Source organism: Alexandromys fortis, unplaced genomic scaffold (assembly GCF_014885135.2).
Source record: "Alexandromys fortis isolate MF-2015 unplaced genomic scaffold, M_Fortis_MF-2015_v1.1 scaffold_70, whole genome shotgun sequence".
Taxonomy (NCBI): Eukaryota; Metazoa; Chordata; class Mammalia; order Rodentia; family Cricetidae; genus Alexandromys; species Alexandromys fortis.
Genome location: NW_026067955.1, coordinates 1,178,829 through 1,204,615, shown reverse-complemented (window position 1 = coordinate 1,204,615; position 25,787 = coordinate 1,178,829). Strand labels below are relative to the sequence as shown.

The 25,787-nt window shown below is 48.1% G+C and overlaps 1 protein-coding gene across 1 annotated transcript; it reads left to right on the top strand.

The window, feature by feature from the left end:
* Positions 1-786: 786 nt before the first annotated feature.
* Islr2 (immunoglobulin superfamily containing leucine rich repeat 2) lies at positions 787-5,624 on the top strand. Its single transcript, XM_050151923.1, has 2 exons — positions 787-936; positions 2,234-5,624. The coding sequence occupies exon 2, from the start codon at positions 2,242-2,244 to the stop codon at positions 4,477-4,479; it is 2,238 nt and encodes a 745-aa protein (XP_050007880.1). The 5' UTR covers positions 787-936; positions 2,234-2,241; the 3' UTR covers positions 4,480-5,624.
* Positions 5,625-25,787: the final 20,163 nt, after the last annotated feature.

Sequence of the window (25,787 nt, the reverse complement as noted above, 5' to 3'; positions counted from 1 at the left end):
GCATCGTGTTGAATGTGGCTTCAGGGAGGGGGAGGCTAGCAGCCGGCAGGAGGGAAAGGGTCCGAGCGAGCCAGGCAGCGCAGTTCAGCTGGTCCCGCTGGAGATCTTTTTGCACCACTGCTTGCTTTTGGGAGGAAAGAAAGTGTTTAAAGGCAAAGACACGCCCTCTAGTCCTATGCCTTTCTTTCTCCCAAATTCTTCAAAGATGGTTTGTCTCACGTGTTGCGGGGCGTAGAACGGCTCGCATTCAATTAGCAGCGAAGCTCGCGGGCGCTGGCGGGACGGGCGCGTGAGGGTGAGTGAGCGCGGATATTTGTGTGCGCGCAGAAGAGAACGGTGAGTGTTCGAGTGAAGGTGTGCTTGTGAAAATGTGTGTGAAGGTAGCGAGAACTCAGCGCGTTGACGTGTCTATTACATGTTGATGGGTAATTCTAACCTGTGAAGGTCGTGTGGAAAGGCGTGTGTGTGTGTGTGTGTGTGTGTGTGTGTGTGTGTGTGTGTTGGGGAGGGATTTAGAGGCATAACCAGAAAGAGTGACAATGTCATCGAGTGTGTAAATGTTGAGGAAAATAGGGCTGGGAAGGGCTGAGCCTAGGATTGTGCGCTTATGGAGCCCCTTGATATGGGGTGTGTGGGGATCTCTATGGCTTTAACAAATGTGAACGCGGCACGAGGTAGGAGACTGGGCGCGTTCCCGCCGAGCCCGGGGACGCGCAACGACTCTCCAACCTGCAGGCAGTGAGAAGTGGGGCGAACAGATAAGAAAGAAAAAAAATGAAGTAGGACTTCAGGGCAAGGGGGAGTTCTTACGCGGACCTGCCCGTTTTTTCCCCACTGCCACAGCAACAGATGCCAGAAGCTCCCTTGGACTGTCACCTGAGTCTGGAGAGGGGCTTGCAGCCAGAAGGCGGCACAGTGCAAGTCTGAGAGCAGCAGGTAAGCGGTGGAGCGACTGACTCCACAACCTCAGCCCACAGGGTAGGTCCAGCCTAAAGCTCCTGCCAGCATGGAGGACCCTCCGTCTGGAAGGAACAGGGAAGGGAGGTGCCTACCTTAGGAGCAAAAGGGACAAGGGGACCTGCTATTCTCAAAAGCAGACATTGGAGGGGTTCCGCCAAGACTGACAGTAATCTCAAGTTGGGCCAGGAGTCTGTGTTAGAGAATTTGTGTGGCTGGAGATAGAAGATGTACCCAGGTATCTTGAGTCTGTGGAGAAATGTAGAGAACCTTGAGCTTTCTCCAAATTTATTAGCGAGAGGCTTGTCCCCTTAAAGACATGTGGTGGTAGGGGTCTACCTGAGCTCTGTGGAATACAAAGAGGAATCTTTAGTGACTGGCCCCACAACATACTCTGTCTAGGCGTGGGGGAGGATTTCTTTCCTAGATGGAGGAATACTTAAGCAGTTGTGGCTCTCCCCTGAGGGGAGCTGCAGCCCTGGGCAGGGAAGCTAGGAGGCTATAAGTGGGTGGAGGCTACCCCAGAACCCACCCCACACTCCACAAGTTCTCCATTTTGCTCATCTGCTCAGGGTTTGGTCTCAGAGGAGGGCAGGGCTGCACCAATGTCCCTGTGGGGGGGGGGTCACATGAGGACTTGTGTCCTTGTCTCTGTCAGTTCTCACTGTGAACAGAAAAGCTCATTGCTTCTGGGTGGAGAATGCTGTGACAAAGCTGCACTGAGTTGAGAGAACAATGAGGTCTTGGGGTGTATGGTGTAAATGTCTGGGTGCCTATGTTTTTGTGTCTATGTAATTCATTGTGGACAGAGTCCCAGGGCCAGTTGGCGGCTGCAAGGAGATGCCTAAGCTTCTGTTTGCACTGCCACTGCCTGTAAGGAAGTGCGTGAAAGTGCTGTGCTTGGGACAAAGGATTCCAGAGAAGACAGCCAGTCCTGAAGAAAAATCTTTCTGCACCTCCATCCATTTCACCGGGTTTAATGAAGCTGCAGAAAGAAGGCTTAGCGTGGGGCTCACTGTAGACCACAGGCATTGGACACTTTGGAGGGGACAGCTCCAGCTGAGGGAACAGATGGGGTAAGGGAAGCATGCTCCATGCCCTCTGGAGAAGCAAAACAGGGTCCTGAAAGCACGCGTTTATTAAATCTGTAGGCTTTCATCGAGCCCCATTCGTACCTAAGCTTTCTGGAGGATACACAGGTTTAGAAGATAGAGTTTGCTAGGGGAGAACAGAAAGCTGTGGCGTAAATGACCCCTCGTCACCTTGACTTTTTCAGGAGTCGTGATGGATTCCTTCGGAGCCCTGTGTTTGGCCTGGGCTTTGCTAGGAGTGGCCAGAGCCTGTCCTGAGCCTTGCGCCTGTATAGACAAGTACGCCCACCAATTTGCAGACTGTGCCTACAAGGAGCTGCGCGAGGTCCCGGAAGGACTGCCAGCCAACGTGACCACGCTTAGTCTGTCCGCCAACAAGATTACGGTGCTAAGGCGGGGGGCCTTCGTCAACGTCACACAGGTCACTTCGCTGTGGCTGGCTCACAGTGAGGTGCGCACCGTGGAGTCAGGGGCATTGGCGGTGCTGAGTCAGCTTAAGAACCTCGACCTAAGCCACAACCTCATATCCAACTTCCCTTGGAGCGACCTTCGTAACTTGAGCGCGCTGCAGCTGCTGAAAATGAACCACAACCGCCTGGGATCGCTGCCCCGGGATGCACTCGGCTCGCTGCCCGACCTGCGCTCTCTGCGCATCAACAACAACCGGTTGCGTACCCTGGAGCCTGGCACGTTCGACGCACTGAGCGCGCTGTCTCACCTGCAACTCTATCACAACCCCTTCCACTGCAGCTGTGGTCTCCTGTGGCTGCAGGCCTGGGCGGCGAGCACCCGGGTCTCCTTACCCGAGCCTGATTCTATTGCGTGCGCCTCGCCTCCTGAGCTGCAGGGCGTGCCGGTGCACCGCCTGCCTGCCCTGCCCTGCGCACCTCCCAGCGTGCGTCTGAGCGCGGAGCCGCCGCCTGAGGCGCCTGGAACCCCTCTGCGAGCAGGCTTGGCATTCATGTTACACTGCTTGGCGGAAGGCCACCCCACACCCCGGCTGCAATGGCAACTTCAGATCCCGGGTGGCACTGTAGTCTTAGAGTCACCGGTTCTCAGCACGGAAGAAGATGGAGGAGATAAGGCAGAGGATGGGGAGGGTGATGGAGATGAGGATCCGCCTACACAGACTGAGGCACCAACCCCGACTCCTGCACCTGCTTGGCCAGCTCCTCCAGCCACCCCGCGCTTCCTGGCCCTCGCAAACGGCTCTCTGTTGGTGCCCATCCTGAGTGCCAAGGAGGCAGGCGTCTACACATGCCGTGCACACAATGAACTGGGTACCAACTCAACGTCAGTGCGGGTGAGCGTGGCTGCAGCGGGGCCGCCAAAACACGCTCCTGGAACAGGGGGAGAACCTGACGTGCAGGCTCCGACCTCGGAGCGCAAGACCACTATTAAGGGCCGTAGCAACAGTGTCCTGCCCTACAAGCCTGAGGGCAAAACCAAAGGCCAAGGTCTGGCCCGGGTCAGCGTCCTCGGGGAAATCGAGGCGGAACTGGAGGAGACAGATGAAGGAGAGCAGGTGGGAGGTCAGATCCCTACAGATTCGGAGGGGGAGAAGCACTGTGGCCATGGGGACCCTTCTCGGTATGTGTCTAACCATGCATTCAATCAGAGCTCAGAGCTCAAGTCGCACGTTTTTGAGCTGGGTGTCATCGCGTTGGATGTAGCCGAGCGTGAAGCTCGGGTGCAGCTGACGCCTCTTGCTGCGCGCTGGAGCCCTGGGCCAGATGGTGCTACCGGAGCGCGGCGGTCTGGAAGGCGGCCCCTGCGCCTACTCTATCTGTGCCCTGCGGGTGGTGGTGCAGCGGTCCAGTGGTCACGCGTTGAGGAAGGGGTCAATGCCTACTGGTTTCGCGGCCTGCGGCCTGGCACCAACTACTCTGTGTGTCTGGCACTGGCGGGCGAGGCGTGCCACGTGCAAGTGGTGTTTTCCACCAAAAAAGAGCTGCCATCCCTGCTGGTTATCGTGACAGTGAGTGTGTTTCTCCTGGTGTTGGCCACCGTGCCCCTGCTGGGCGCCGCCTGCTGCCATCTACTGGCCAAACACCCGGGCAAACCCTATCGCTTAATACTGAGACCTCAGGCCCCCGACCCTATGGAGAAACGCATCGCCGCCGACTTTGACCCGCGTGCCTCCTACCTTGAGTCTGAGAAAAGCTACCCTGCCCGTGGCGAGGCCGGAGGTGAGGAGCCGGAGGAGGCCCCGGAGGAGGGCCTAGATGAAGATGTGGAGCAGGGAGACCCAAGTGAGGACCTGCAGAGAGAAGAAAGCCTGGTGGGTTGCTCGTTGGTGGAGTCTCAGTCCAAGGCCAACCAAGAAGAGTTCGAGGCTGGCTCTGAGTACAGCGACCGGTTGCCCCTGGGAGCAGAGGCCGTCAACATCGCCCAGGAGATAAACGGCAACTACAGGCAGACTGCAGGCTGAGCCCCCAGCACGCCTGGCCTGCCCACCTCTACCTTGGGTACCTTGTAGCCTAGGGACGGCAGGACTTTCTCATCCTCACGGGACCCCACCCCACCCCCAAGCCTCCTCTTTAGCCCTCCCTAGGCGTCACTACTAAGGATTTCCAGGAGTGGGCCGAATTCAGTGGTCTCTCGCTAGTCACCGTCATCCTCTTGGCGGGTTTGAATCCCCACCCCTCCCCCAAAGCACAGAGACAGGCGCCTACCTCCTCTCAGACACCACCCACAGACAGCGAAAAACCGTCTATGCCTTCCATTCCTTCGCGACGATGATGATCAACGAAACCCACCTCTCACCCCCCGGGTAGAGGCAAGGGGACCACGCTAGTCATTGGCTACATCTGCTGACAATAATGGGGTTGGTTCTGGGCTTTGCCCGCGATCCCCAGGACAGGTTCCCAGCGTGGAGCGCTGTGGCTCTCACCTCGACCCCACTCCGCCTTTTCAAGGTTGCATGTGCCAGAAGCCGGCTAATTTTTAGTCTCAAAGTACCTTCCCTACAATGATCCAAATCCTCGCCTCCCTCCATCCCTACTCCCTGCCTGTCCCATTTCTGTACAGTTGGAGCCAAACTGGGGTTCTGGGACGCCTTTCAACTCAACGCACTGATTTTCTTATTTTCGTTGTTATCAAAAACAGCGACATTCATGGGTCTGGTGCTAACACAACCTTCCCAATGTCTGGGAAACTGGGTGTGAGTGTGTCAGGTGTGAGAGTCGGAATCCGTTTTCTTCTGTCTTTCTCCTAATTTCAAGCGCTGCGGGGCCACGCACCCCTTTCCCTCGCAGGGTGCGGGCTTGGTCCCCTGCCAGTTTCGTTGTCAATGTCTTGCAGGTGCCAGGGGCTGGTGAGCGGCGCGTCAAAGTGGCTCTTGCAACTCCAGGGGGTCCAGAGCCCCATAGAAACGCGCTGGGAGCAAGGGAGCTAAGTGTGACTCCCCGGGCACATAATAAGAATTCTGAGGTTGCATGACTGGGGCCAGAGCACGGGCAGCAGCGGGTGCGGAGAGGAGGAGGGAGCCCCTGGGTCCCCTCCTCCCAGGAGAAGTGAGTTTGCCCAGCGTGTAGTCCCCACCGAGTGTGGGCTGTAGAAGTCGGTGTCCTGTAAAGCGTGATGTAGTGTAGGGGATCCGGGAGGGCGGGCGGGAGGAGGGCGAGGAAGGTGGGAGGGAGAGGGCGGGAGTGGCGTGGGGACTCGGGCGGGATCAGTTTTTAGTTCTAGGAAAGACGCGCGCGGGGGAGGGGGCAGAAGGGGAGGAGTGGCGGAAGGGGAGGGGTGTGTTTCAGGCGTCTGGACCTGCGCTCTGGCTCTGGGCGAAGTGCAGCACAAGCGTGGGTGGCCCCGGGAGGAGTTGACTCCGGAGCTCACGTCCTTTTCTAAATACTTCTGTACGTAAACTGTCAATAAAGTAATCAATTTAAACAGGGTTCGGTGACTTTTTTTGTGTCGGGGGAGGGGGAGATCGGAGTCTGGTGGGAAGTTAGGTGACAACAAAGGAAGGCGGCTGGAGATTGAAGAAGGAAGCCACAGAAGCCGCACTTCGGGTTTCCTTTTGTTTTGACCAATGGCCCCTGCTCTGGGAGCGTCCAGCTTCTGGGTGGAAAAGTGAAATCTCATGGGGGTAGAAGGGAGCTGTGAGAGAACGGCTTTCAAGGAGTGAGAGTCTGGCATCTGTGTGTGTGTGCACACGCGCACTTGCGCGCGCTGGAGTAAGCACGCTGTTCTCTTGGAGTTGAGACTGTTAGTGTACCAGGATCTCTCTGTCTCGGTCTCCCTTCCCCCCCTCCCCCGTGTTTTCTGTTTCTCAGCACCAGCCTTTGAGTTCTCTGGGAACATGGGGGATGAGCAAGGAAAAGAAGAGGAATTCATAGAGCTAGGACTGCTGTGGTTTGCAGAGGGAAGTCACACCACACATTTCAGAGCAAGCGGATGATTGCAGAAAAGGGGCGGGGGAGGCTGTCTAAATCTCATTCCACAGAACAAGCTGAAGTCAGTGCTGGTGCATGTGTGTGTGTTTCTGGGGAATGTGGGGGGGGTGCTCAGCCAGTGCTGGGCAGCTGCTAGGGGTTGCTGAGGTGCACGACAGAATCAGGCCTGAAACCACACCGACTTCACTGTTCTACAAATGGAGCCTGGGAGACAAGGAGCAATCAAGACCGGGTGCCATGCTCCTGCTCAGCCAGTGCTGGGTTTGGGCTTCCTATGGGTTCAGCTGTGCCTGGAAAGGGCAGGATGTTGTTGGGAAGGGAGGTGGAAGAGGAGACAAGTGACATGCGAGAAGAAGATAAAACTTCCATCCGTCCTAAACCTCTTTGCTTCCTTAGGTACCAATCTTCTACTTGGACCAGTGTAGGATGCAGCACAGGCCCAGATCAGACACCAAGCATCGCATCCTAGCCCCAGGCTCCACTCTGACTTCCTAGTGGACCCCTGCCCTGCAGCCCACTCAATGCCAAGCTTGCCATCTTTTAAGAAGGCTAGTTCCTTGTTCGGGTAAGGACAAGGACTGGCTTAGTTCCCAGGACTGGTTCAATGATCAGCACAAAGGATTGTACCTGCATTGAGGTCTAGTTGGGCCAGTGAGTGCACAATGTTTTGGTCTCTCCATGTCCTGTGGGAAAGCTCTACTTCCTCTTCCTCCCTGTCCCATGGATTGATTAGGTGTTCTCTTAAGACCTCCAGAAAGCCCGAGTGCTCCGTAGAGAAGGAACAGAGGGACTTCGGAATTCAATCCTTTGTCTGGACCGAGCTTCCAATCAGATGAACAGACACTACTCAGCCAGACTTGGTTTTCCCTAGGGGAGAAGGCCTGCAGGCTCTGCCCCTGGAACCAAATAGGTAGGTGCCAAGGCCAGGCGTCAGGGTACAGGGGCTTTTTGCTGGCTCTGCACATAGATAGGGCCCTCGCAGGAGCTCTCTGTTTTCTGTTTAAATGTTTGCATGTGCATAGAACAGTCCTTAGTGTCTGCCGTCTGCCTTCCCACCAAAGCTCCGTGTCAGTTTTTTCTATCGTTCGCACCTCCTCGTTCCCCTTGCTGTCTCACTGGTTGTTCTAATTCAGAACCCACTGCAGGTTTAACTTGTGGATCCACCTGTCTGTATCCAGTGCTCACTATTTAGCCACCACAGCCACCCAGGAGCCAATTTTTGAGCAGCCTTTAAAGAGTGTCTCTATGCGGCCACCCATTTAACTTGACTTCACTACTGACTTTGCCCCTGTGAGGACTTGTCGGGGAGGGGGCTTTGAGATGCAGTCCTCACCTCTGTTCCCCACTCCAGCATGCCACAGCACCTCAGTCAGTTTATTGTCTTTGAGCACCTCTGTATTCTTGAGGAACTGGGGTAACTTTGGTTCCCCCAGGGTGTGTGATCATAAAATGTATAAGGACTTGAGGAAGGAGTCTGATGAACTGGAAGGCTCTGCGTGTTTGTGTGCACGCACGTGTGCACACGCACGTGGAGTTTTGTGTGGAGGGACCTGGAAAATGGTCAGAAAATGCAATATGACAGCAGTGTTCTCAGAACTCAGAACATCATGTCAGGAGCAATAATTCTCTGCGCTATAGAAACCAGACGCCCAGGATGTGGCCTTGAATTCAATCAGAAACCTGTCTGCAGAAGGTGATTTGAAAGGAGGCCCCCACAAGTGTTTCCTGGGGATCAGCTAGAATGAAAGCCATCCCGAGGACCTTTAGTATGAAGGAACAAAGGGAAGCAGGGCCCGGATCCGTGTCCAGGGCGTGCAGCCCTCCATCCGTGATAGCCGAGGGCAACGAGAGCTGAATTCATGTCTTGACAAACAGAGGAGGCCAAAGTGTGGAGGTCGATACTTCCCGACACAGACGAGAAACCTCATTTCCCTTCTTAGTTCTCAGAGAAATGCTTTTCGGGAGGTGGAGTGTGTGTGGAGGGGCAACGTGCTGTGGCTCTCACTCGAGGTTTCTTAACCAGAGAGCTCGGGTGTGGCACTCTTCAGAGAAAGAGGGCAGAAGGCATGACTTGCAGCCGAGGGGCAGGGGATACCACGCCAGCATCAGCACTAGGCAGGGAAACTGGGAGGTTCTGACTCGGAAATGAAGTGCATATGCCCGGGTGTCAGGCCAGAACAAAGGCTCCATGAAGAGACAAGACTTTGCCACGTTTGATCTAATAGCTGCCTTTCTCTTCTCTATCAGCAACATAAAGATATTGACAGACCAAGCTGGGAAACTAGGAGCGGAGGAGACAGGGCCATTCCATTTGTGACACGTCAATTAACTGATTGTGTTTGAAACACACCCACCTCCACCTGTACCTTTAGTGACGCGATTTCCCCTGAGGGCTCCACGGGGACTACTGTCACACTGGAAACGGGAAGATATACTGCGACTGGCCTGGAGGACAGATTGCGTTAAGAAAGTCCTGCAGTATTAACGTGTAGTTCAAAATATGCCCAGCACTCTTAAGAAGACTTGACATTTAAAAAACCATTCGCATACCCCGTGCTGAGTAGGAAAAAAGTGGAATGAACTGGGTTGAGTCAGTCAGGAAGGTTTTAGTCACCCGTTGGGAAAGTGAGCAGTTTGAAGGTGAGCCGCTTTTAAAACTGTGCTTAGTGGGGGTTCTTTGTTCGGACGAGTAAATGTAAGGTTAATAACTAAGTAGTCCATATGGAGCAAGGAGAATAGAAACGCCTGTATTTTTATCAACCATTTATGATTTGAACTTACTCCCTTGTGTAGGAAGCAATTTGGTTTTGGCAAACTAAATGCATTTTCTCTTGAAAACACTCTATTGAACTGGCTCTCTGATTGAGTCTAGAATCCATCCAAAGTGTCCAACCACTTAAGAGAAGAACTGCCAGGGTCACAGAAATGAGGGAAGAACTGATCAGTGTTGAAGTGGAGAAAGGTAAGGGCAGGGACTTGATTGCCAGATGTGTTTTAATTTCAGTGACTCGCTAAGTGTTCAGACTGGATAGTCTAGCCCTGTTTACCTACTATCAGTCCAAATAATAATAATGCCATTAATTGCCAAAGCTGGCTGAATGGTCACCATATTTCCACATTCCAAGCCTATATTCTGCTTTGCAATAACATCTTCTCAATCCTTACGGCAATCCTATTATTCCAGTAGCTGTGCAAAGAAACCAGAGAACAGAGAGAGGGTTAGTAATTTGTTGAAGGTCACACAGCTGGTGGTGTTCAGGGTTGAGGTTTGTCTGGTTCTCTGATCTGTCCAGTCAAACCACTCATGATTCCCCTACTAACTGACTTTTACAAAAGATACTATGGTCTATATGTTAAATTTACTGGTAGTTATGGACTTAGCCTAGGAAAAGAGTTTAATCTTTCTCATTTCTCAAAATAGCATTCTATCCCTGTCAATAAAAGCAATGCCCAATGTCCACTTAAGTCCAAGGCAGGAGGATTATGATGTTTGAGGCCATCCTAGGATACGTATTAAATTTTAGGCTAGTCTGAGTGGGATAGCAAGACCTTGTCTACACAGCACTAAACAAACACTTCAAAAGCAGCTCCTTCTCAGGCCGCTGTTGCTGCTCCTGATTTCCCACTGTAGCTTGACGGTCGGACCCTATTGCTAAAGACAAGGTGCACCTTGGTCGCAGCACAGAGGGAGATAACCAGGAAAGTTCTTCCGTATTGCCCGCCATGATACCAAACTTGATGTTCCAAGTCTATGGGGGAGAAAAGTCCACAGGGGACTCAGTGATGCACTTATGAATGCACAAGAGCTGTGGTGACTTGCACAAGCTCTGGCTAAATATAAAAATGAACAAATAAATTTATTCCCTGGCAATGTTGAAGCATGCATGCGCAGCCCCTATGTGGTGGTTCAGTTGAACTTGTCCATGTTGGGTGTCATGGTCTAAGTTGATGAGGACGACTGGCCAGGTCTCTTCCTCAAGAGGGCACAAGATCTCATTACAGATGGTTGTGAGCCACCATGTGGTTGCTGGGAATTGAACTCAGGACCATTGGAAGGGGAGGCAGTGATCTTAACCACTGAGCCATCTCTCCAGCCCGGTTAAAAATCAAGCCAGTCAGCAATTCCAGAATGAGTGGAAGAGCAACTTCCAAGGCATTTGATGGATGTTGGTGGGGGGGGGGGTCATTTTTCTTTGGAGGCTGCCCATGCTTATACACACAGCACTAACTGGACTCAGTGTGTGATGATAAAGAGGAAGAGGAGATGCTGGGGGAAGTCCAGGGTAATGGAGGGGGTAGTTGGTATAGGTATTATCAAGAATGAATATAAAATATTCTTTAAAAAGATAAACATGCAGTTTCTGCTTGAACTAGCACCGTTGTGTTGTTACTGAGAATGGGATTGTCACCTCTTAGGAAATTGCTTGGCAACACACAGAAGTTAAAGAAACCTTACAACCTAACGTACCAGTTTCACTCTTGAATATACACCCAACAGCTATGACTAATTCATGTCTGCCAAAAGAAGAGCCTTTGGTGTACATAAACACACTAATGCTCGTAGTGTCTTTCTTTGAAATAGTCCCAAACAGTAGAGTAGAGGATTATTATATGACAATTTTAGCATGCGTATGCGTGTATGCATTTTTTTACATGTGAATGGCACATATGCACATGCAGAAGACCAAAGTTCAAGTCTGGTTCTTCCTCCATTACTCTCTACTTTATTCACTGGGACAGGATCTTCAGATTGAGCCCAGAGTTTACAGCTAGACTAGTTACCCAGTTTATTCCAGTTAGTTCCTGTGTTTACATGCGCTGGAGTTACTGGCAGCCACCCCTCTTGCCCAGCTATTTATGTGGGTTCAGGAGACTGATCCCCAGCCCCCATACCTCAAGTTTTAAAAAAGTAAAAATATTACCTTGGGATTGAATGTGGTGGCACATGCCTTTGATAAATCCCAGCACTTGGGAGGCAGAGGCAGGCAGATCTTTGTGAGTTTGAGGCCAATCTGTTCTACACATCAAGTTCTAGGCTATCCTGAGCTACACAGGGAAACCCTGTCTTGACAAAAAAAAAATCAAAACAACTAAACAAACAAACACGTCATTGGGGATGCAGCAACAAAGTCCCTTGTGCTCCCTTCTGATCTGCCCTGTCCAAGACAGCACCACCAGCCACGGGAGGCTGTTTTAGCATGTAGTTAGTTAAAATGAAGTACAATCAAAATGTCAGTGCTTCAGTCACACCAGACACATCTCAAGTGCTCACCAGCTACGTGAAGCCAGCAGCTACTATGATTTGGACTGAAGGGATAGAGAAAACTGCTGAAATATACAGAAATGGATTGAAAATAAAGTATGACTTGCCCAGCCCATGAAAGCCATAGTTAACACTTCATTTCCTCTAGACTCCTTCTGAGGCCCTGTATTACACTGCATGAGTAGCCTATGAATGCAGTTTGACATAATACAGTGAACACCACCTCCCTACTCGGGGAGCTCCCACGCAGTTCCGTTCACTCTCCCCAGATGCACCCCAAAGCATCCCCACCTCACCAGATTTCTAGGGCTTCTCTCTTCCTCATCTCTAGCTACAGTGGCCCTAGGATATTGTAAGACAAACCAGATGGTGGCCAAACACAGCACTGACAGGTGCCTCTTTCACTGAGTGTCCCCAGAGCAAGGGACCAGCTCGAGATCCAGCAGAGCTGTTTTGTTTGTCTTGTGGCCTTTTTTTCCCCTTCGTTTGTTTGTTTGTTTATTTATTTATTTATTTATCTCACTAGGTAACCCAGCCTAGCCTCAAGATCTCTACTTCTACTGCCTCCTGAAGGCTGAGCTCTCAGGCATGCACAACCATGCTTTGCCCAGCAGTTGTCACTCTGTGAAGACTATGGGAAAGGCGCCTATGGCCCAGGGTCAGACTGAAATAAGCCCCGCAAGGGGGAGTGTAGGAGGCATGCAGGCTCAGTGTGCTCCTACTAGGTGGTCTTTGGCTACCTTCATGAGTGCCACCAAAGAATTCTGGAGGCTGCTGGCTCCTGTTGTACCCATGTGGCAATTCTCTCTATGGTTGGTATGTAGATTAACTGACTATCTGGTCACTTTATCCTCCTCCCCATGTTTACCTTTTGAGTTCAGTTCCTAATTCATGAATTTTTAAGCTTTCGGCATCTGAATATACATGTGTCTAGCTATTAGTGCCTCTTAAGTACTACTCCTACAGACCTCTGAGTCTTGATAGCTACTGTTTGCGTTGTCACTTAGTCTTAAATATTTCATTCCTACAAGATTTGTTCTTGGGTTCATGAATAATTTACAATTTTTTGCTTTTACAATTTTAAATGTATAGTTTTCTGTCATTTTAAAATCATGTCTTTAATACTAATTTCAGTGCCTCATTGTCACAGAATGGAGGTTGTATATTGTTCATTATTTGGCGATTGTTAGAACATGTTCCAAGGAACAATACATAGCTGATTTCTGTAAATGCTCATTCAAGTTTGAAAAGAATGTTTGTCTTGGTCCTGGGAAGATGGCTAAGTCACTAAAATGTTTGGTGTGCAAACATGAATACCTGAGTTTGTTCCCAGAGACCACAGACAAAAGCCAGGCCTGCCGGCGTGCCTTTGTGATCCAATGCTGGGAGGGCAGAGATGAGCCTGTCCTTGGGGCTCAGTGGACAGCTATTCTCGTTTTCATGGAGACCTCCAAAGCAGTGAGAGATCCTGTGGCCAAAAAACCAACAAAGCAGAAGAAAAACTACTGAGGAACAGCATCCCAGGTGGTCCTCTGGCCTCCACATGCACACATGTGCCTGCAAGCCTGTGCACACAAAAGAACATTTACTGTGACCTTTTGAATTCATGACTTTCATATGTTCACTAGGTTTGTTATGTTATCGATTGCTTCTTCTCAAATTTTTAGTGTGGTGTGCTTGCTCAACCCATGTCTGGGAGAAGTATTTTAGAATTTCCTTCGTTTTCCCTAGCGACTTTGTGGATGTTGCACTGTGTGTTCTCGAGGTCCTAGCGTAGGAGGCAATGTTCCTTAACCAGCATAATGTACAGAAGACACACAGCCACCAAGAGAAGCTCCTGCTCAGCCTTCGCCCAGACCAACACACATAAGATGACCAGCCCTGAGCCCCTGCCTCCTCTGCTTTGATCTGCTTCCCTCCCCCACAGGTTCTTCGCCGAAACTGGAACTTTGTGTAGTGGAATGGCACACTCTATGTCCAGCTTCCGTCGCTCCTCATTCATGTCCGTGGGATTCACACGGGTCGTCCATTCTTGCTGTTGTCATTCCCTCATCCTATGGCTGACGGACATTTGTGCTGTTTCCTGGTTGGTGCTATTACAAATAACTGCGATTAATGTTCCCCTTGTGTCTTTTGGGAAATTTATGCATTTCTGCAGGAGTGGGATTTTAAAGCTATCTGATGTGTCTATGCTCAGCTTTGGTAGAAACTCCTAGAGTTTTCCAGAATACATCATTTTAATCCATCAGCCTTGAGGGTCCTTACTGTGGCTCCTGTCTGCTTTGAGCTTTAGGAGTTCTGTTGGGATGGTAGTAGCACTGTGTCTTGATTTTAACCGCCATTATTAGCTGGTGACTAATGAATTGTGAGTGTTCACTGTCCATCCCGTTATATAAAATGCCCACTGTAACTTCAAGGCCAGTCAGAACTACTTAGGGAGATTTTTGTCTCCAAAACACCAAATTTAAAAAAAAAATTAAGAATGTCTTTCTTCCTTTTTTATTTGGTTGTATCTGTCTTTTCTTTTCCTTTAATTTTGTTACCCTTGTTTAGCACACGTGTGCTTCCCAGCTCACACTGGTGCAGGAAGGCATGTGGAAGGCATGTCTCTACTTTCCCATGAGAGCTCTGGAGAGTCAACTCAGGTCATCATGCTTGGCCATACGCAAGGCCTTCTCTGCCATCTGAGCCATCTTTCCAGTCCCCTCTTCCCTTTTGTTTTTAGGAGGGGTTCCATGTATTATAGGCAATAGGCTGGCTTCCAGCTCCGTATGCATCCAGGGATGGCCTGGCAGTTCTGATTAACCTGCCTCCACCTCCCAAGTACCAGGAGTGCAGGCATGGACCACCATACCCCATTTGGTGCTGAGGATAAAGCTGGCTTTTATGCACAGGGCTTTGTGAACCCTGGGAAAACACTCTACTTTCTCTGCTATATACCCGGCCCCTGGCGATCTTGTTCTCACTGTAGGAGTCAATTACATACTCTGGTTATGAATCCTTTGTATTTAAAATGTCTTTTCCTTGTCTCCGGTTTCTTTTTTTAGTTTTTAAATGATGTATTTTTATGGATCTGGCTTTCATTATAGTGTATTCCAATTTGTCAGTTTTCCTCCCATGGCTAGTACTTTTTCAGCCCATGTTTAGGAAATTTTTGCCTAAGGTCTTCAAAATATTCTCCTATTTTATCCTAAAAGCATGATTTGACATTCATATTCGCAGCCCATCTGGAAGTCATTTGCTGTGTGCAGTGAATGGAGCCAGTCCCCCCCCCCCCCCGTGAGAATCTTAAGGTGGCCCAACCTTTAAAAAAAAAATCACAAAGATGATCTCTTCCTGATCTGGACCCTTTAACCCTTTGTCATTAGGTAGGCAGCGTCTGCATGAGCTGATCCCTCTTGTCTCCAGCCCTGCTTCTGATGCCACAGAATCAGAATTCTCTGATGCTCTCTTCTGCATCCCTCTCCTACTCAGGAGGATCCTGTGATTACCCTGAGCCCTGGACAATTTCCTACTTAAAAACCTACTGGCAAGCCTCTTTGCAACCTCAGTTTTACCCTTGTCGTGTAACTTAACACTTTGTTGCATTTTGGGATACACATGTTTGCTTGCTTGCTGCTTGTTGAGAAAGGGCCTCCTGTACCACTTTTAAGCTTAGGATGGCTTTGAACTTCTGATTCTCTTGCTTCTGCTTCCCAAGTGCTGAGATCACAGTCATGTGCCACTATGCTTGTTGGCTTATGTTTGTTTGTTTTTGAGCCTGGATCTCACTGTGTAGCCTAGGCTGACCTAGAAATCACTGTGTAACCCAGGCTTGCCTCAGACATGTGATCCTCCTGAATTCTGAGATTATAGGTGTGAGTCACTACACTTGGTGAATATGTGTGTCTTTGGAGGGTTCTTGTCACACTTATTACAGTGAGTGTGATCCAGTTTCTCTGAATCATCACCAGCACTTGGGGTTGTCCTTATTTTTGATAGGTGTGTACCAGGACCTCGTGGTGGTTTTAACTTTCCTCTCCCTAATGGGTCAAGATGTTGAGCATCTTTTTGGTGTTGTGGTATGTGCTTATAATCCCCAGCACTCAGGAGGCTTAGGCAGGAGAACCTTGAGTTCAAGGCCAGCCTAGGCTATGAAGCAAGACCCTGGCTCAAAGACCAGGTGCCCAAAGAAGCCAGAGGTATTGGATTCCCTCTGTTATAAACTGCCTGACATGGGTGCTGGGAACCCAACTCAGGGCCTCTGGAAGAGCAGCAAGTACTTCTAACTTTCTGACCTCCATACATATTAATTAATTAAATTAATTAATTAATTAAAAAATAAAAACCTTGCTTGTGTATCTGATGAATATCTGTTTCTCTGTGTGAATGTGTGTGCACATGCATGCACTATGCCGTGTGCGTGGGGGTCAGAGGACAACTCTCAGGAACTGGTTCCATCTTTCCTGTGGGTCCCAGCTCAGCTTGTCAGGCTTGCCACAGAATAGCTGGACTCAGTGAGCCATCTGGCTGGCTCGAAAGACCGGTCCTAAAATAAAGCCTGCTCAAGCCTGCAGTCATTTCTAATGGGATTGTTTATGATGTGTTCAGCATTGAACTTGGAGAGTGTCTTACAAATCCTGACCACACACCAGCTGGGCACTTGGTTTGCAAATATCTTGTCCCATTCAGTGGCTTGTCTTTTGATCCCCTTGCCCAATCTTTCACAGGATAAGTCCTTTTGATTTTTATGAGATTAAATTGACCAAGTTTCCTTATTTTTGATGTCAGGTCTAAGAAGTCTTTGTCTAGCTCTAGATCCTAAAGATTTCCCGTCTGTGGGTTTTTTTTCCATTAAAGATTTAAAGTTATAGATTTTATCTACATTTCTGATCCATTTTCAGTTGATTTTTGTGGAAGGCCTGCGGTATGGTGGAAAGCGCTGCTCCTTGGAAAGCCGTCTCTCCTTCACTGAGTTCCTTTGTGTCTTTGCTAGAAATCAGTTGGGCAGGTGTGGGTGGGCCAGCTTCCGGGTGCTCCAGTCTGTGCCACGGAGCTCTGAGTGTGATCCTCCACACTGTACTGATTGCTGGAGAAAGTAAACCCAAATGTCAGGTGCCGCGATGCCTCCCACTTTATTTTGCCTACCACGAGGCTATTTTAGCTACTCTGAAGGCAGCGTCTGCCTTTATAGATTGTAGCACAAGCAGTCTGTTTACAGAAGGGCTTGCTGAGCTTTGCATAGAACTGTGTTAACCCACAGACATCTTTACTAACGTGAACCTCACAATCCACAAGCACGATATTGGTTTTCCATTTATTGAAGTCAACTTTGATTTTGTAATTTTTCATTATTACAGACTGTATAAAGTCTTAGTGTGTACATATATGAGTGTATGTATATATACATATACAATATGTGTATATAATACACACACACACATATATATATATATATAATTTCCTTTGGGAGTGATTATAAAATGTATTGTAACTTCAGCCCCGGGGGACTCCATACCTCTGGCTTTCAAGGGCATCCAAACACAGGCACATATCCACACACAAGCACAAAATTAAACATAAAATACAACCTAAAAATAATCTTGGCTTCAAGAGGAAACTCAAACTAAGATGACCACTTTTTGTAGTAAAACATGCATGAGATAATTTTCCAGATATTGTGCTTTATTTAGAACCAGAGTCCAAATCACTAACGTCAGATTGTTAATGCTCATTGGGGTTGCTAGCAGTGAGCATTGCATATCAAATAAAGATGGAGCTCGCGGGGATCTGCCTGCCTCTGCCTTGGCATTAGAGGCATGCACCACCACTGCCCAGCGAAACTTTTAATCTTTTGATGGATGCCTTGAGGGTTTATGAAGGTACCATGCGTTATTTTTTGGTGTGTTTTGAGTGATTGCTTTTGTGAACCAGTTGGTTTGTTTTAATTTCATGTGTTTAAAGAGAATACATACTTTCTGTTGGGTAAACTATTTTAGATGACCTTTAAGATCAAGCCACTTAATTACCCTCGAATCACTCCTACATTTGCTTATTTCCTGTCTGACCTGTGGACTTCTGGGAGATTTACTGAAAATCTCCCACTTTGGCTATCAGGGTGGTACAGACCCCAAATCCTAGCTCCTTAGGAGGAGGCTGAGAGAGGAGAATGTCAAATTCAAGGTCACCTGAGCTACAGAACAAGTTCAAAGGCAACTTGGGTAAAATAAAACTTTTTTTTTTAATATTGAAAAACTGGGGAGATGGTTCTGTTGGTACAGTGCTTACTGTAGAAACACAAAGACCTGAGTCTGATCCACACAACCCAAGTAAAAATATGGAGTGTGGTGACGCGTGCTGGTAACCCCAGTGCGGGGAGAGGGGCACACTCTAGGCTAGTCATGCAGCTCAGAGCATTGAGAGACCCTGTCTCAAGGAAGTTAAAAAAGAAAAGGAAAGGTGCTACAGAGGCAGCTCAGAGGTTAGGAGCTCTTGCTCTAGCAGAGGACCAAGGTTCAGATACCAACACGCACAAGGTGGTTACAACAGTCTGCAACTCCAGTTCCAGGGACCCAACACCCTCTTCTAGTCTCTGTGAGCATGTGGTGTGTGCGATTCCTCCCTCCGTACACATACACACACACTCTGTACACATACGCATACTGTACACACACACACACACACTGCAAGTGCAGAAGAGAACATTAACACAAATAAAATAAAAATGAATACATTTTGTAAGCAAAGCTTTAAGAGGAAAAGGAGGATAGCAGCTGAGAGGCCCTGAAGTTGTCTCCTGAGCTCTACACAGAACACCCAGGAGCACGCACAACACATACAGACCTCTTACTGGGGTTGCAGATGCATTTTCTCTTACATTTCTGCATTTCAAAGCTCTATTGTGTGAATTCCTAGGCCTGTGACATACCAGGGGGCCTCGGTGTCTGCTCACACCTTCTGCTGTGTGTGATTTTTTACCATAAATCTATTCTTTTTTTCTACTGTTAAGATTGCAATTTTCATGTCCTTTGTTTTATAATGTATGCCTAATATATCTTTTTCTATTATTAAAATTTATTTTTAATCAAATATTTCTCTAAGGAAAAATCCAGCTCTTGTGCCTCTCCTCTGATTCCAGTTCCCCAGGGCAACCATTCTCAACTTTTCCCTCCTCTGCTATTTCCTACCATATTAAAAAAGACATGCTTTCCTGGATTTTTTTTTTAAGTTTTGAATTTGACATATTGACTTTTTGTGGAGGTTGAAGCATTAACTCTCTCTCTCTCCCTCCCCCCCACACACACACTCAGCGTCTCCCTCCCTCCTTCTAGTATAGTTACATCGCAATTATTGCTGCACTCGATGGTCAAGGTTGTCATTATAATAATTAAGCAAACATTATTCACAGCTGGTCCGCGCATAGATCTACACTCCTGTTTCTTTTTATACAACCTTCTGTTCTTCTTGAAGTTGATAATTACCTTGTTCTTCTTGCTTGCTTATTTTTTTTATTTCTATTACTGTCTCCGATTTGCTGCAGAAGTAAAAATGTTGGGGTGCTGGATGTTTGATAAACACCCGCCTTTACGGTTACCAGGCAAGTACATTACCCACTGAGCCATCCCTTCAGCCCCCACTCTGTCTTTTAATGAGGCAGGTAAGGATTCTGATTTGTAAGATTTAGAATAAATGTGTGTAATCAAAAGTAGAAAATTATGTATCGCAGAAATGTCTTTAATCTGAGAAAAGAAATAACAACAGATTGCAAGTTTTGAATATTTACAATGAATACAAATTACAAATTTGTTAATTTAGAAAATTAACATTAAATTGCATGACACACATTTATAATAATTTATAATTTTTCGTGTGTCTTAGAAACTATATTTTTAATGGTCTCAATGTTAGTCAAGGTTCAGTTAGAAGCAGATCCCACTAGGTAGACATATTTCTGTCTGTCTGTCTATCTATCTACCTATCTATTTATCCATCCATATGTCTGTTTCCAGGCTCTGACAACTCCAAATCATTGAAGCTGGTTCAGTGTGCATTGCAGGGCTCTCATGCTGGAGCTTGGTGTATGCAGAGTGTGAAAGGAGACACAAATGTAAACTAAAGAGAATAAGGATTAGCTGGAAGCCAAGAGCACACACTGGGACCCCCAAGGACAGATGAGAACTCTCTCTGGCTTTGATAATGCAAGCTTCTTGCTGGAGAACCCGGTGCCCATGTCACATAGCTAATGCACACCTGGCCCAGGTGTCAGGGACACCAACGAAGGATCTTAGGGGAAATATTGGTGATTTGCTGCACCAAGGAGGTGATCGGGCAAGAAAGCACCCAGACAGGCTGCTATCTCTCTTCCACGACCTTCCAAAATGTCTCTGCCCACTCCAACTAAAATTATTCCAGAAGAGGAACTCTGAGAAACAGCTCAGCTCAGCCTAGTAAGCTGGCAAATAGCAATGACTCTGTTCTGTTTTGTTATTGTTTTCCTTCTCAGTTATAGGGGTTGTACGTGGAGTCTCAAGCATGCTGGATAGAGTTCCATCACCGTGTGACATCTCCAGACCCCACCCTGCAGCATTTTCCATAGAGTAAACATAAGAGACTGAGTCAGGCTTCTCTTTAGCATGTTTGACCGAGATCCATTATTATTAGTAGAGACTCTTAAGATGCGTGTCTTCGTACATGTCAACGTGAAGGTTCTTTTGTGTTTGCAGATTTTGTTTTTCTTTTTGTTTCATGTAGCCCAGTCTCAGACACCCCAGAGAACCAAGGATGCCCTGGAACTCCTGATCCTTGCCTCCATCCCTTGCATGCAGAGATTCCAGATGTGTGTTTCACTCAAGACTGTTTGTAGCCTTGGTTGGTCTAGAACTCTATGTAGACCCAGCCGGCCTCAAACTTACAGTGATCTTTTCCTATCTGTCTGTCAAGTGCTGGAGTTACAGGTGTAACTACTTGAAAGGTTTTGTGTTTTAGGTTATTATTTACTTTTATGCATGAGTGTTTTGCCTGCATGTATGTATGTGTATGTACCACATGTGTGCCTGGTACCTGCAGAGGCAATGTTGGGTCTCCTGGAGTTATAAACAGCTCTAAGACATTTTTGGGACCTCAGGTCCTCTGCAAGAGCACATGTTCTTTCTTTCTTTTTTTCAATATTTATTCATTATATATACAATGTTCCTCCTGCCTGTACACCTCCATGCCAGAAGAGGGCACCAGATCTCATTACAGATGGTTGTGAGCCGCCATGTTGTTGCTGGGAATTGAACTCAGGACCTCAGGAAGAGTAGCAGTACTCTTAACCTCTGAGTCATCTCTCCAGCCCAAGAGCACAAGTTGTAGCAACTACTGAGCCATTTCTCCAGTCACCCCCGTGTGTGTGTGTGTGTGTGTGTGTGTGTGTGTGTTGTTTGTTTCTTGTTTTTTGCTTCTGTTTTGAGACAGGGTCTCACTATGTAGAGCAGGGTGGCCTTAAACTCTCAGAGCTCTGCCTCTGCCTCTGCCTCTGCCTCTGCCTCTGCCTCTGCCTCTGCCTCTGCCTCTGCCTCTGCCTCTGCCTCTGCCTCTGCCTCTGCCTCTCCCTCTGCCTCAAGTTCTGGGACGGAAGGTGTGTGCCGGCACAAGCTGCATTTTTACTAGCTATAGTGCTGTGTCCTGTACACATGGACCAATACTATTTAATAGGATTCCCACTTAAGAAGCACCCTCAGGGGCTGGAGAGATGGCTCGGAGGTTAAGAGCATTCTTCCAAAGGTCCTGAGTTCAATTCCCGGCAACCACATGGTGGCTCACAACCATCTGTAATGAAGTCTGGTGCCCTCTTCTGGTCTTCAGGAATACACACAGACAGAATATTGTATACATAATAAATAAATATTAAAAAAAAGAAGCACCCTCAGTTTTAATTAATGGTGTTGCTGGGCTTGGAATTCTAGATTTGAGGTCGTGCTCCCCTAGTATCTTAAGGTGTTGGTTTATTTAGCAATCCAGCATACATTTTTGATAGTGCAAGGCTTGGCTTGACTAAGCCTCAGTGAGAACCGAGCACTTTCTGACACACTGGCCCACCAGGATGGTGAGAAGACAGATTTTCTTCATGCTAGATATTGTCTCTGCACCTCAGACTACACACATTGATGCCCACTGAGTTGATCCAATGGGCAGGGGAACTTTCCTAGGCATCATTTGATAAGAGGCCAAGACACTCATTACCAACAGCCAGCCATGAGGACACCTGAGACTCTCTGGCCCACTGAGTGGTCAGCTGACAGCAACATTATGGCTAGCCTAGCAAGGCCAGCAGTATTGCCTGGATGGCCAAAGCCATAGAATTTCAAAAAGTAGAAAACAAATCACTTCCATCTGTACACCAAGCTTTGCGAGTGTTTGTCACGTGGTAATACAGAAGGAAATACTCGTGAAGCATAGCTAATTGGATTTAGAAATCCAGGAGGAATGCCTTTCTATCTTGGATAACAATGGGGTCATAATTTACTATGCTTAAAGATGTGTGTGGATGGATTTGGAACACTTGGAATTTTCTGTCTACCATGCCCCCCCCACCTTTTAAAATATATGATTGCACTTCCCCACCCCCACCTCATCATAATCTGTATTGCAACACATCCTGTGTCTGTTCTTTTGACCCTTTCTTATTCAAGAAACAAAGGAAGATGTTGGAACTGGTTTCCTCGTTTTTCTCTGACTATTGGATGTGCTTCAGATATAATTAGGTTCATTTTCCCCTCCACCATAAGGGAACTACTGCTGAATGGCCTAGAAAACTAGGAAATACAGAATAAAGCAATCAGAATCTCGGCAGGAAGGGAGCCCCGTGGGTCTGTCTGTACGTGGGTGTGTGAAAGGAGGGTTCCTAGAATGAGGTTGAGGACCATAATCCTTCAGCAGTCACTTTGTCTAATCAGCTACTCATCCGACACTTGTGGCGAGCGTCAGTTCCCAAGGTGACCTCCGCCTACAGCAGCTTGCTTCTCACCCACTTTGCCTTGCTTTGACCACTCTGCTGACTCCAGGCCCTGCTTTCTTCAAGCCAAGGCAAGCATACAGAACACAGTGGAATGTGACTACTTATCAGTTTCTCCTCGGAACTGGTGGCCACAGCTGGGTGCCCCTGTTGTTTTCTCTTGCTTCTTCAGCTTCCCTCCAGAGATTTTGCTCCTTTCTGCTCACCCCTTCTTTACCCTAAAAGAGCAACATCTTTTTCTTACTTGATTCTGAGACTTCTCAGATTTCTTACATGGGAGTGTCTCTCTTTCTAATAATGTCTTCCTCTTTAAGCACAGAATTGTTTTTAAGGTGACAAATGGTGTTACAGTCACTGTTTTCTGGGAATGAAAATGTGGATAACGTCAGAAAGCAGTGGCGTCGGAGCCTTCCGGCCGGAGCGCCATAAGATTCCCCGTTCTTTCCTGGAACTTAACCATAGCCAGTGTTTAAGGTATACACCTTAAATGAAGCAATGAATGAAAGGAGGGAGGGAGGGGTGGAGTCAGGGAGGGAGGCAGGAAGGAAGCGCTTTCTGGATTTAATAGATAGAGAAGGAAGCTGGGAGAACTGGTGCCTGGTCCATCCTTGCCCCAGTTTGCAGCTGTCACCGCTAAAGATTCTGGAAATTTATCCTGCTGCAGTAGATACGAATGCAGTCCTTAGGAGCCCAAGGTTGGCAAAGTGAAGTGACTTCTGAGACAGTCATCCCCTTAGATCTCTCTCTCTCTCTCTCTCTCTCTCTCTCTCTCTCTCTCTCTCTCTCTCTCTCTCATACCAGGGACTGAATGAGTATGAAAGCCTCGCTTATGCTAGACACTGAGCTACACCCCCAGTGAGCTTGTTAAATTTTACTTCCAGTCTCGCTAAGTCACCCAGGATGGTGGCCTTGAACTCATGCTGCGGCCCAGGTAGGGCTTTGAACTTTCCTCCTCCTCCTTTGAGTAGCTGGAATTACAGGCCCAGCTGAAGTGGAGCTCTCAGACTTTGCTGTTACAGCAGTTGGTGACTGGTTGACAGTAACTGAGTCCATATGGCTAACTGTGACAGCATCACATGAAGCCAAAATAACTGCTCAGAAATAAAAGAGATATATTTGCCAGTGACTCAAGGTCCTTGCCTGCTCTTGCCTTGCCTTTTCCATATTAACTACCTCATCCAGGTTTTTGCCACAGTGTGTGTGTGTTTGTGTGTGTGTGTGTGTGTGTGTGTGTGTGAGAGAGAGAGAGAGAGAGAGAGAGAGAGAGAGAGATTCAGCACTTGGCTCATCCTGGTGACAGGCAGGAAGTTGAGCTAAGCCTTATCATTCTTGAAAAAGCTAAGTCAACGAAAATCTTCACTTCCCCCTCCATCCCCTCTCTCCTCCCAGTCCCAGCAAGCAGACTGTTCCCAGCCCTGGCAGCTTAGCTGTATCTTTTCTCTTTATCACTCCTGACCGGCTCTGCACTGTTTCTGGATTCATACCTGCTCTTTAACAAGCCAGGCATCTCTGCTAGCTTCCTGGTATCCCTAATTCTGCTCTGGAAGCATGGGAAAATTTTGACATTGCTCAACAGAACCAATGCTCTGGGACAAAGGTCTTTTATCTTGTCACTTGTATTATTTTAATAAAAAACTGATTGGTCAGGAAGTATAGGCGGGGCGACCAAGCAGAAAGTAGAGGTGGGCCGACAAAAACAGGAGAATTCTGGGAAGAGGAAAGAGTCAGTCTACAGTCCTTACCCAGATGTAGAGGACAAAGATGAGAATGCCTCGCTGATGAAAGGTACCAAGCCACGTGGCTAACACAGACAAGAATTATGGGTTAAGATGTAAGAATTAATTAATAAGAAGCCTGAGCTAATAGGCCACCCAGTTTATGATTAATGTAGACCTCTGTGTATTTCTTTGGGACTGAATGACTGCAGAACTGGGTGGGACAGAAACCTCTGTCAACAAACCAACATCCCACTTGTGGCAAAATAATAATATTAATAATAATAATAATAATAATAACTAAAACCAGACTGGGCAAAGCAAATTGGGTGCCTGTGCACGCCGCTAGCCTCATGCATCACATGGTCTTCCCCACTAAAGTAACTTAGTCTTTTTGGGAAGATATTGCAAGCTTGTATGCATCTTTAAGTATTGCTGTGGTCATATTTTCTTAATATCAATGAGCGCCTCTCCCCTTTGGTTAAGAAATCATTTAGGTCCATTTTTATATGATTACCCCTTCTCTGTCAATGCAATTCCCCAGCAAAGGAAGGCACTTCCCTTTCAGCCAGGTGATCTTTGGGGTTGGGCTACAGGCCAAAGATGTCTAATATCCCACTGGCCTTACTGTGGCTAGCCTATGGCTTGATGGCCTATCTTTCCCAGCAAAATTTTTCAAATACAAGCTTCTGCCTGCTTGTTCCCAGGCTGGCACATGGCACAGCACCAATACAAGCCAGGGAACTAAACAGAACACTGACAACAGAGTTGTCAGATCTGTGTGCCCGACTGGATCCCTCTACATGAGGTAGGCTGTCTCTTAGGAGTGGTCTCTGTTTGCCTTCCCTACCCTCATCCACTCCTAGTGGGGAGTTTTGTACTGGTGGAACCCCAAGATCAGGCACAGCCTGCAGGACCCTTTCTCTCAGTCACGTGTGAAGCCAGGACCTGCATGATTGCATCAGCTCCTACTTCCCCATTTGCACGGCTGAATAGCTGAGCATCAGTCTGGAAAAGTCACCCTGAGAGCTAGCTCCTGCATAGCGAGGCAGCATACTCCTGCTGTGCCCCAAGAGATGCTTGTCTGCCCTTCTTGAGAGGGGAGGGGTGGAGTACAACCTGGCTGTGTGCTGCAGCCCTGCCCCTGGCAGGGAGAGGTCTGTTCACTGATATGGAAGTGAAACTCCGCCACCTAGGTTGAGATAGTTACATCTACATCAATCAAACAGGCAAACTAGAATCCATCAGGGGTTTTGGGGTCTGTCAATAAGAATGGCACTAATGCCCTGTTGAAAACGGCGGCTTCCGTACCCGAGCACATCACACCAAGGACCTCTCCTTACCGTATTGCTTCTCTGATGCTCTGTGAACCGGAGTAAAAGTCAAAGA

Excerpts from the sequence above, each read along its gene's own strand:
- Islr2 (XM_050151923.1), top strand. The coding sequence starts at position 2,242 with ATGGATTCCTTCGGAGCCCTGTGTTTGGCCTGGGCTTTGCTAGGAGTG.